Here is a 12,117-nt window from a genome sequence, read left to right on the forward strand (position 1 = left end):
GATTTTTCCACCAAACCTATTCAGGATAATAAAAAAAAGCTCCAAAAACTCAGCAATGTGGATTTCCCATAGGAAATGAATTGGAAAAGTTTTTTGAAGCAGAATCTGTCCCCCCAAAAACCCTCCATGTGCACAACGACGTAGGCTCTGCCTGAAAAACAGCGCAAAAAAAAAAAAAAGCAATGTAAAAACGACACCTCCGTGCACAATGTGGTCGGCAGTTGTGACCGATCCATCCAGGACCAGTGAGGCAACTAGTGATTATCATAAGCACCACTGGTCTCCCAATACTTCGGTGTGCGTGCTGATGGGTGGGCTGCATTCTCTCTGGTGGCATCCAGGTGGCGCCGCAGATCCGACGAGAGACGTGAGATGGTTCTGCTGCCAATCACTCAACCCCACAGTCAAAACAAGTGCAGAGAGGGCTGCGTCCCTCAGTATACAGGATCGTTTATTACAAAATGTCCTTGCAAAACCTGTCCACCCTTTTAAGTGCAGTCTCTGCAGAGCTTCACTCCAACGACGCAGTGCTCTGCCACTCCTCCGTTCATCCACGCTGAGGGGAAGGGGAATCTGTGGGGCGGGTGGGAGGGGGGGGTAGGTGATTTTACTTGTCACTCCAAATGACACATACATACATATAATATATATATTTATATATTTGTAATTTATCAATGGGGGGGCTCAAGTCCAGGTGAACAGGCGTGACTATCATTCGCTCATCATATCAGCGCCCCGACCACCTCCACTCTGTGGAAAGAGGGGGCGGGAGGCAGAGATCCACTCGCCATATTTATATCCCCCTGTCCGTAGAAAGAATTCAAAACATTACCAAAAAAATGTGCAGGGGGTATTTTTTTTTTTTTTGTACAAGGGGAGAGGAAGATGGTGGGGAGAAGGATGGCTGGAGCTGTGGGGAGAGGTCAGCTCATCATTTCATTACTGTTGGGGCCGCAGGTTGAGTTTTTCATGGAGTCGTTGACTTCTCGTCGGAAGGCGGAGAGATTCTGCGTAAACCTGTGAAAGGGACAAAAGTCAGGGCTCGCTCATATGTATCTACGAGGTGATACAACATTAAAACATGGCTGCTGTGCTCCACACCGGTCCGTGGCTCGGGTCTGGTATTCATGCTCGGCTCCATGCAGGAGAATAGGGCTGAGCTGCAATACCACAAATGACCTGTGAAGGGGGGTGGCGCTGCTTTTGGAAGAATTTTATTTGATCCTATGAGTCCCATGCGCACCAAACAGTCAGGATTGACTGACGCAGGATATAAACTGGTGATGTAATGATAGAATATATCAGATATAAAGCAGTTGGCCAAAATGGTTTCCCATTGAGCCTCGCTGAATGGAAATTTCTGAGAAAACTAAACTTTCTTCTGTTTTTTTCTTTCCTACCAAGCACACTTTAACTGCCTGCAGATCAGTGGGGGTCCGACCCACGAGACTTCCACTTTTCACTCCATGGACCTGCGAACAGGTGGAAAAGAGCGCGCGGCTCAAAAAATGTGAAACTTTAGACATTTTGTGTCGCCATTTTTCGAGACCCATAATGCTTTTATTTGGGATAGTATGACAACTTGTTTTTGTGCGTCCAGTCTTGATACCATTTTAGGGGGTAGATCAATCACTTTTAATAAGAATTTTTTTGGGGAGGCGTGCTTTGGCTTTTTTTTTCTATGACATTTTGGAGGGTTACCTAATTTTCTATTTTGATGCACTGGGCATTTACAAACGCAGTAATGCAAAAAATAAGATTTTTTTTTTCCAGACAAGGAAAATGGGGATGAGCTAAACATATGGAGCATGTTCCTAACGTCCCATGTCTTCAGAATAAAACAGTTTATCTAAACAAATATGGTTAAATCCGTAGCTTCCTGTTGCCGCCACTAGGGGGCAATCTGTAAGTAGATGTATTCTGGCATACTCATTGCGCCCCTAGTGGTGACAACAGGCAACTCAGAGATATACATCTCCATCTATTATCTTACACCTGAATATTATATATATATAAAAAAAAATTTTTCTCCCCATTCCTTATTGGGGGGGAAAATATGTCCGTGGTGGAGACCACGATGGCCAATGATGCCACTAACCTGTCTCTGTTTTTTGTGAGGAGGTTTCCCTCAATTCCTTCCATTAAGTTCTCAAAACAAAGATGCATGGCTTGCTGCTTCTCCGGGGGCTGACTACTTACAATGCTTCTCCGAAGGTCCGAGAAATACTAGCAGCAAAAAAACAAAACATAAACCAAACATTAAAAATGGTGGAGAATGGACCCAAATAAAAACTGTCTAATTATGGTGCAGACTTGTTACCTTCTCGTTGAGGAGGATCAGGCCTAACAATGGCCGGCTCATTGACCACTGATTTCGACAGTCTTCAAAGATAATGATATTGAGAACCGTGGAAAGCATCTGGGGGTGTAAGAGAGAGGAGCACATACGATAAGAGGGTCCTCGTATGGAAGGAGACCGGACCTACATCCTTGGCATCAGCTAAACGCAGATCTGTCAGCAGATTTCACAATACATCATTAAATAGATCTCAGACCTGATGGTTCGGTTGTATTTACTGTACAAATCCATATTAGATTGGCGGTATAATCCTTCGTAAGTTTCTTCTTTTGATGTTTAAAGCAAGAGCTAGACTCATTTTAATAATCAGGATTGTACAGTTATTTGCGTATGAAAGTAAGTACACCAGCCACATCAGGTCTGAGAGATAACCAATGTCTTCAAATTGTAAAATCGAGCGACACATCTGCTTTAACCCAAATAGGAAATCTAATACTGTTTCCCGATTTATTACCATATATAAATGGAAACCTAATTTAACCCCTTATTGGCCAGAAGGTATCGCGATTGAGGGGGTCACCTGTTGGATCATTTCCGGGTGCTGTTGCATTATGTGTAAGAAGCGTTCACTTTCCTGCGGCGGCGGCGCTCCCCTTTTCTTCCCGCTGCGAGATAGCTGTTTAAAGAGGTATGTGACTATGTGGTCCAGGCAGGAGCAACACCCCGTACACACCATGGTGTCTGTGGGCATAAGAGACGTGATGAATTAGGAAATCACATAAGGTGGAAGAGCTACGGGGAAAGGTAACCAGGTCCCCCGCTTACCCAGAGCAGTCAGCCCCTCGGAGATGGAGGAGAGGATGTACATGATGACGTGCGGCTCCAGGCTGGCGATGAAAGACATATGATCCTGAGTCAGCACCTCCAGAAGCGAATAATAGGACTGACTGAGCTTGGGATAATCCTACAAAACAAGAAGCATCCGCGTCACAAATCCACAGCTGTGGACGATTCATATAGCGTGGAAAAAAAACTATATAAAAAAGATCTGTCAGTAAGATCAACCCTCCTAAGCAGTCTATATGGGCACACAGGTCATAGGAAGCTGAATAAAATTATACCTTGATATCTGCGGTCCGATCATTTATGCTAGAGAAAGCCACGTTTTTCCTAATATGTAAATGAGCTGTTAAGATAGATCTATGAGCCGTACATGGATCTCCCCGAGAATCTGCCTCCAGGGTTCATCTTTAATTAAATGGGGTCGTTACCAGTGTGATATATGTAATTACTGACAGTCTGCTCTCATTGCAGAGCCGTGTGTGATTATAACTAAAGCTGGAGTCACACATAGCGACTTACCAGCGATACCGACACCGATATCAAGGTGTCAGGATCGCTGGTAAGACGCTATGTGATCGCTGGTGAGCTGTCACACAGACAGCTTCACCAGCGATCAGCACAGCGATGCCGAGCGCCCAGCATCGCTGGCCATCGCTGTAAAAAATAGAATCAAAATAAAAAATATAGTTATTCTCACCATCCGACGTCCCGCGCAGCATTCATCTCTCCAAGCTCCGGTCCCAGTGATCCTTTGCGAGAATGACCGCGAGACGTCACGGTCTCGCGGGAGCGTGAAGTCTCGCGGTCATTCGTGCAAAGGATCACTGGGACCGGAGCGTGGAGAGAGGAATGCTGTGCGGGACGCCGGATGGTGAGAATAACTATATTTTTTATTTTGATTCTATTTTTTACAGCTGATCGCTGGACTCCCGCCTGTCACGCAGCGATGCGTGCTGGCCAGCGGGAGACCAGCGACCAAAAATATGTCAAGAGGTTTCTTGCAGCGATCAGCGATACCGGCAGGGGGGCCGGTCGCTGATCGCTGTCACACACAGCGATCTTGCTGGTGAGATCGCTGTTACGTCACAAAAGTTGTGACTCAGCAGCGATCTCGCTAGCGAGATCGCTGTGTGTGACTCCCGCTTAACACAGTACGGCAGAGCAGAACTTTATCTTATTACAAACATCTACAGTTGTAGCTCTCTCAGTGCAGTCTGCTCTCCTCTCACTTTGCTGTCTGCTCATATGCAGAGCTGTGTCTGATTACAACTACCACATCTTCAGCATCCCATTTCAGACAGGCAGTGTGGGAGGGAAGTGAAGTACAACTGAGCTGACAGCACTTTGAGAGAACTACAACTGCAGATGTGTTTCTAACGAGACAACGTTCTGCTGTACTGCCTCTCCCCTCCGGCTGGTGAAATGGAAGCTGAGGTAATAGTTGTAATAAGGCATCTGCAGCTCAGCCAACGGCATTGTGAGAGGAGCTACAACTACAGATGTGTTTGTAATGAGACAAAGTTCTGCGGTACTATGTTAGTTATAATCACACACAGCTCTGCAATGAGATCAGACTGTCATTCATTTCATATATCACACTGGTAACATCACTTTTTCATTATAAGAAGCCCTGGAGGCAGATTCTCAGGGAGATCTATGTCCAGCCCATAGATCGTAACAGTTCATTACATATTAAGTAAAAAACAGAAAAACATAGATTTCTCTGGAATAAGACCACAGATGTCAAGGCACCATTTGATTCAGCATCTTATGACCTGCATGCCCATAAAGATGATTAGGAGAGTTAATCCTACTGACAGATTCCCTTTAAAGAATAGACACCTTCAGGGACATATTTTTGCACTTAAATGCATGGATTTGAGATAAAAATCATTTTAAAAATTGGGTTTTATTAAAAATGTTTCACCGTTTTTTTTTTTTTTTTGTATCACTGCACATTGCTGGCTGTAGTATGAGTTAACTGATAATCCGTCAGTCAGCTCGCTCTGTCCGGAGCATTTCTAACTCTTTCATGTTTTTTTTTCAACTTTGATGTGGTCTGTGGTCTTAAATCAGCACAGATGAGCTAAAGAGAGAGGATTTTTGGTATTTACAGTAAAATCGCTTTCTCGCAGCCTTCTTTGGGGAACACAAGGAAGCATGGCAGCAGACTTCCCCCATGATTACCGTGTCCCCCAATGAAGCATTCATGGGAGAAAAACAAAGACAGTTAATTCTCCCATCAAAATGAGCTCACTGTTGGATCCTCAGTTAACTCATCCTGCAGACAATAGCGTGCAGGTAAAGAGTGCTTCAGAAAGATAAAGTGAAAACATTTTCAATACAACTCACTTAAAAAAATTATGTTTTTGTACAAAATACATACATTTAGAAAAAAATCTGTCGGCTCATTCCACCTCACACATGTGGATTAAAATTGTGTGACATGCACATAAAGAGCTGGCTTACACCACGTGCCCATACCAGGAAGCGCCTGTCTTCATCCTGTTCATTTAGACACTGTTCACATGTTCAGGTTTTAAATACATTAGATAGGGACTGCGTCAATAGGGGTTATCTTGACGCGGTGGAGCAGCTTGGTATCCATTTTTTTTTGCAAAAAAACGTATCGACTAAAATACCCTGTATTTATCTTTTTATCAGCACTTGCTGACTACTGGTATATGTTTTACTGAAGGATATTTCTGCACAATTTTCATTCTGTGCTCTATTTGTGCTCATACATGTGGATGTAGGATATAAAGACTAAAGTGAATCGAAAAACTCTGATCTGGTGCAGAGAGATGCACTCTGAAGGCGATATGCAAATGAGTCAGCAAGTGCTCTGGGCGGGACTGAGCACTTTACCTGCCTCAGCTCCATTCTCCGCTAGGTGATGGTCAGCGCTGCAACCAATCGTTATATTTTGTAAAAGGATAATTACCAGCAGATCACTGTGTGGCACAGACAGCAGTAACTTGACAAAGGTCTGAAGAGCGTTATCCAGGGCTTCATCACCGTAAAGGCGGAAGACCCCGAAATTGACATAGCTGCCACTGAGAGCAGCTTTTAGCACCGAGAAACATATGGAGATTCCTTTCAGCTTCAGAACATACAGCTGCTCTTTGGGGAGCTCGCCCAGCGTCAGGATCCGGTTACCTGGTGGTGAAAACAAAGACATGTGTTCATTATACCCTGCAGAGAAAGAAAACACGACCGGGTCTAACAGGTAAAGATATGAGAGGCATCACCGTAAGTTGTGATCATTTTGCTGGTCTCCCGGAACAGAAGAATGCCATTTGGAGAAGAGACGTCAAACTGTAACCTCTGTGACCTGAAGGAGACAAAGCCGCAGGTAAGAGCAGGGTGGACATGTCCAGACGGACAATACAGTTGTAGTTGGATTAATTACCCTATCTTGCTGCCTTCTTGGAGAAGATGCTAAAGTGAGCTTTACCAAGTGCACAGCGTTGTGCTCCAAAGATTAGATCCCCAACTATGAGAACAGGTTGCAACTTTTTCAACGAGACTGTTGCACTCTATGGAGACTCTGCACCCCCTGCACTCCTAGTTGGAGAATTTACATGTTACACTTTCCAATGCTGCAATGAAGAGTCTCCTGATAAGAAGCCTCCCTTCGCCTTCCAAGTTTCCCCATATTACAGTGCAGAGGGGCCAAAACTGCACTCAAGTTCCCTTTAAAGTCGTTATATGTGGCCTACAGGTGCTGTCCGTCGGCATCTGGAGGTGACTGGTGCTGACGTCTGCATATACCTACAAGGACATGTGTGCAATTCCTGCCGATCGTGAACCCTTCATTAAGGGTATGTGCAGCCATGACGCCATCACCACCCTAAGTGGAAGAAAGTATTGCGAGACTACTCTTTCCAAAACTGCTCGCCTATTTCTAGGCGGGTCTTCAACGTGCAACAGCCAGCGCAGATCGGTTGTTTGAAGGGGCCATGGTGTCCCAGCCAGCACCGTATCTTCGTGTTTACCGGGCAAAGCTTCCTACCCGTTAGTCATGACTGTAGCTGATACAGCAGCCCAGTCCTAGTCACTGGAATGGGTAGATGCTGTAATACCACTAGCTGATCATCAGGGGTGTCTATAGTCGGACCCCACTGATCTAATACAGATAGCTCCTCAACTGTAAAGTCCTGGATGACCTCTATGAAAACATTACTAGTCCCCTAGGAGTTCCTCATCTTGGTTACTTTTCTTATTGACTTATTGTTTGCCAATTTAATTTTCTGTATGGGGGCATTATATATACCCACTGGATCAGTGGTCCCTAACTTTCTGTGGGTTGAAAAAAAACCCTCAAATTTGCCACGTGGTGTAAACTACACTTAAAGGGGCTGTCCTCTCCTCGGACAATGTGGCTAAAGAGCCCGGGCTACTGGTCGGGGAGTACTGCACTAGAGAGACTGTTTTCTTCCTACCTAGCGAGTGACTACTAGCTGGACCTCTGCAGAGAAAGTCAGCGTGAAGGATATGATTGCGCAGAAAAAAAAAAACATAATAGTGGATAAAAAGAAGAAAAGAGGTGAATATAAAAGATAAAGAACCAACCTGTTGTGCACCAGTTCTGCCATGAGCTTGAGGATCGGCGTAGTGCAGGCCGGGTCATGGAACCAGAGTTCTAGCGCTCTCTGCAGGATGGGCATGTACGCGGGGTATCTGAGGAAGGCTAAGGAATAACCCAGCTATTGATGCCCACAACACTAAATGTCCCATGAAGTCTTCAGGACTAAGAACTGGACTGTGACTCATTTTGCAAGATTATCTGTGTACTGTGTAAAGGCTGTGTCTGATCACGTAGAAGTGCTCCAGTTCATGGTCAGGATAAACCATAGCTCCTGGCTGAAGAGGGAACCATAAGTCACTTATGATAAGTGAGTATACAGATGAAACAGCAGAGGCGAGGCATAAAACACCTGCTTTCTGAGAAAACACATTTCCCTGTCTTATCACTGGAGTGAGTGTTTCTGCTGCTACACCAGTCCTGTGAGCTCATCATAAATCATCATAAATCAAGTCAGCAGACGCAGAAGCTCCAGCAGCCGCTGAGCTTATATGCCCCTGATTTGATTTATGATGAGCTCAGTCAGCTGGAGTCGCAGCAAAAACAATCACTCCTGTGATAAAACAAGCAAGAAAATGTGTTACCTCAGAAAATAGCAGCTGAGAACGCCTGCTGTGGTACTTTTCGACCATGAACTGGAGCAGCTCTGCATGGTCAGATATAGCAATTACTCAGTACATTGGGGCACATTTATAAGATTATTTTTTAACACATTCAATTGTGCAACTTATTATTACAAGATCTATTGATTGAAATGTATTTTGTTAGCGGGACAATCCGTTTTAGGCCTTTATGAACATTTTCTGGTGTTTAGAAGTTGCAAATATTTCTGTGGCATGAACATGCACAACATTTTTAATCTATTTAAGCTTTAAGAAAATAAAAAAAAGAAGTGTTTCGGGCTTAGAAAAAAAGGGACGGGTCCAACTGTATCCTGACAGATTCACTGTAATTTGCACCAAAGCGTGGCATAAATTATAGCAAAAATCTACTGTACAGGGGCAGCCCAAAAATGCACCAAATCCTTAAGATGCCCGCAAACTCTTAATAAATTTATCACAATATTGGAGGATTTTTAGCCATAACTTGAATTAGAAACACCATTTTTGATGACATGAGCCCTACAATTTCTCCAACGCAACGGCGCCTTGAACCGGATTGTACGATCTGAATTTATCTGCTCAAGTCCAGAAACATTTAAGGATACATCCAGTCAAATAGCATCATGAAGCTGCTCTTAGCATTGAACGCAAAGGCGATTCCTCTGAGATCTCTCACCAATCCAACCAGACTCCTCTAAAAACACAAAAATCTAAGTTAAATGTTAATCTCCATCCTTAAAGGATTTGGTATAAAGTATGGAAGTTATCGCTTATCCGTAGGCTGATCAGGAAGCTAGACTTGGTATAAACCCTCTAAAAATAAAAGCTGCACAGGATTAGAAAGACATGGCTGCCTTTTTTTTTGGAAACAGCACCACTCCAGTCCACAGGATTAGTGTGGTACTGCAGCTCTGCTGCAGCGTCTTACCTTGGCTTCTTGTTCGTTGAAGCTATTGCTGTTGAACATTTGGGCCATTGACTCGAAGGCAGCGGTGAGAGGCATCATGAACTGAGAGAACTGCTCCTCATCCTCTCCTATGAACGAAGGGAAGAAATAAAAAATATTACATCTGATCACCACTAGATTTTACTTTAGTGCTTAATAAGGACCGATCGCATCTCGGAGAAAAGTAAAAGTAAATCAACTATAAATATATAATAGAAGATAAAAAAAAATCCTCTCCAATATTGCCTTAATAGTTCTGGCCCTTTAAGAGATGCTTGAAGGGCTCTCCACTGTCTCGCTATCTTGACAACTGTGTAAAAGACTTTCTGCCTCTGTGCTGGGAGATACCACTGTGTGTGGGAAGGGGGGAGACTGTGAGCAACTTGGAAACACAGATCTGTGCATCTGTCATTGTTTAATGTGGATGTATCACTACTTGAAGCAAAGTGAGATGGATTCCTGTGTATTATGGAGCAGCAGGAGGTAGAAAAGAATAAGACAAAACGTCAAAATAGGAAAAATCGATGTGTACACCCTGAATCCCATCCAGACGTGAGCACAAGGATCCACCCTACGGTTCAGATGCTCTGTAGAATTAGCTCCCCCCTCACAGTTGGTATCTCCCAGAGTAGACCATCTCACCAGATTCCGCCTTCTCTGTGATGAAGCGAAAGTATAACCTGTTTCGCTCTAATACCAAGGGAAGTCATCGGATTTACTAATGACATGTATTTGAGAATTTTTTTTTATAACTTCATCTGTCGCTATTTGTGTTTTTCTAAAAGGCGCTAGGTCTCTTTTAAATTCCAGACAGTACCTAAATCCACCATGAGGAGGCGTCCTAGTGCAGTGTAGAAAGTCGTCCGGCAGCGCATGTCTGACAAGTTCGATTGGCTGTTGATTCCCAAGAAGGAAAAGTGCTCACTCTGTAACACAATGCACAGCTCGGGGTTATAACATGCTGACGTCTGAGGACAGGACGGCATCAGTGTCATCTACGATTATGTGAGAGCTCCATGATACAGTTCACTCCCCACCACTGAGCCGGCCTCCGGGGGGCGTCAGAGAGCAGAAGAGTAATGTAAAATCATTCACCGTTTCCTGACTATTGTATAACTCCCCCAGGATAGAAAATAACTCCCAGACACGTGCCGACTGCGCCCCCAGGGTACGTGCCGACTGCGCCCCCCAGGACACCAGGCATGTGTCGACTGTACCCCCAGGCATGTACTGACTGTACCCCCCAGACACCAGGCATGTACTGACCATATTAATTTCCAAGACAACCAGGGATGTAGTTTATTCACTCCATGTCCCCCAGTCATGTATTGATCATTCCCCTAGGAACCAGGGATGATATTTATTCCCACCCTTTCCCTAAAAACGTATATTTAATATATCCTTAGACATCAGACATGATAGTTCTTAACCCCTAGATGCCAGTTATGCTAATTATTAATCTTCTAGACACCAGACACATCATTAATCCCAATAGGCATCAGATGACATTAACCTCCTAAACACCAGATGTATTTAACCCGAGACATATTATTTTATTATCCCATAGATATTAGATATGTTGTTTATTATCCCATTAGATACAAATCATGCTACTAACCTATGAGGCAAAAGGCATGGTTAGTACACCTGTCCTGATAATGTGCCGTGTTATACTTTATTTGCTGAGTTTGCAGTTTGTTGGACAACCAGTTACATGACCCAAAGCAATGATAACCGGCCGCCATCATGGTGCATTTTCCAGCTATAAGGACTCCCATTACCATCAGTGTGTGATCAGTCATGACACCAAGAATACCATCATTTGTTAACCCTTTAGACACCAGGGATACCTGCAGACCCTATGAATGCTATACATCAACCCTATGGACCCTAGCAATGGTATTTGACCATTAAGTGCCCCTCGTACTCACCGTATGGTTATTTAACATGAATTGCACAGCACTGAGCTTCACCAACTTCCTGACGCTGCTGTATGTGCAAGGGGTTAAGGGGAAAACCAGCAACGAGAGGGTAACATGCTCCCCTCCTCTATTTCCTATACGTCTATAGCCTGATCAATAATGTACGGATAATCCTTCCAACAGATACAGAGGTCATAGGTTGCTGCCACCCGCGTGATCCTACATAAGTAAACACCACTGATCCCTTTATACGATCCCCTCCTACAACCATATCACATAGTAAAGGATATCCTATAGACAGGTCGTTCAGCAGCTGCAGGGTCTTCGACGTTATGGGCTCACAGCGACCCCAGTACTTGAGATTGGTAATACTGCGGGGAAACACAAGGGTTACCGTTCTCTTCTTATACACATGAAAAACTGTATTCCGATTAGCTAGAAATGAACTCACATTTTGCCAATAAAAATGCTCAGCACCATGGTCTCATCATTCAGACCCAGAACGTCTGAAAGACGCCGATAAAGCTGTGAGAGAGAAAATGACGCCATATTAGAGAATGAAGGAAATGAATCTGTAAAATCTACTGGCTAATGTGTACAGTCTTCATATGGAGGAGTCACTGATTTTTATTAATGCGGAACCATCATTGCCAGTATATACACACTTTCATTTTTTTTTCCAGCTGTCAATCATACCGGGATTGAGCGAGTGTGCTCGGATGAGGTGTTACCTGTCTTAGGTGTGCTCAAAAAACAGGATTTTTTGGGTTGCTTACCGTAAAATCTGTTTCTCGGAGCCTTCATTGGGGGGACACAGAAACCATGGGTTGTATGCTGCTGCCACTAGGAGGCTGACACTATGCATAGAAAAAGGTTAGCTCCTCCTCCGCAGTATACACCCCACCGACCGGCAGTAA

General features: G+C 44.1%; 1 protein-coding gene across 3 annotated transcripts in view; it reads right to left on the reverse strand.

Moving 5' to 3' along the window:
• Window positions 1-433: 433 nt before the first annotated feature.
• The window catches only part of XPO7 (exportin 7), a 44,041-nt gene continuing 32,357 nt past the window's right edge, over window positions 434-12,117 (reverse strand). For all 3 annotated transcript variants that reach the window (XM_073557114.1, XM_073557116.1, XM_073557115.1), the window contains exons 15-28: window positions 11,652-11,725; window positions 11,488-11,571; window positions 11,210-11,270; window positions 10,096-10,204; window positions 9,261-9,367; window positions 8,938-9,026; window positions 7,718-7,825; window positions 6,394-6,476; window positions 6,087-6,301; window positions 3,125-3,263; window positions 2,880-3,040; window positions 2,321-2,419; window positions 2,099-2,226; window positions 434-1,017 (exon numbers count right to left, since the gene is read on the reverse strand). In XM_073557114.1, the coding sequence (XP_073413215.1) occupies window positions 924-1,017; window positions 2,099-2,226; window positions 2,321-2,419; window positions 2,880-3,040; window positions 3,125-3,263; window positions 6,087-6,301; window positions 6,394-6,476; window positions 7,718-7,825; window positions 8,938-9,026; window positions 9,261-9,367; window positions 10,096-10,204; window positions 11,210-11,270; window positions 11,488-11,571; window positions 11,652-11,725 (1,551 nt within the window). In that variant the 3' untranslated portion in view covers window positions 434-923. The remainder of the gene's footprint in view (window positions 1,018-2,098; window positions 2,227-2,320; window positions 2,420-2,879; window positions 3,041-3,124; window positions 3,264-6,086; window positions 6,302-6,393; window positions 6,477-7,717; window positions 7,826-8,937; window positions 9,027-9,260; window positions 9,368-10,095; window positions 10,205-11,209; window positions 11,271-11,487; window positions 11,572-11,651; window positions 11,726-12,117) is intronic.

The sequence above is a fragment of the Dendrobates tinctorius genome, unplaced genomic scaffold (assembly GCF_039654945.1).
Source record: "Dendrobates tinctorius isolate UK_male_01 unplaced genomic scaffold, ASM3965494v1 ptg000245l, whole genome shotgun sequence".
In the NCBI taxonomy this organism is placed as follows: Eukaryota; Metazoa; Chordata; class Amphibia; order Anura; family Dendrobatidae; genus Dendrobates; species Dendrobates tinctorius.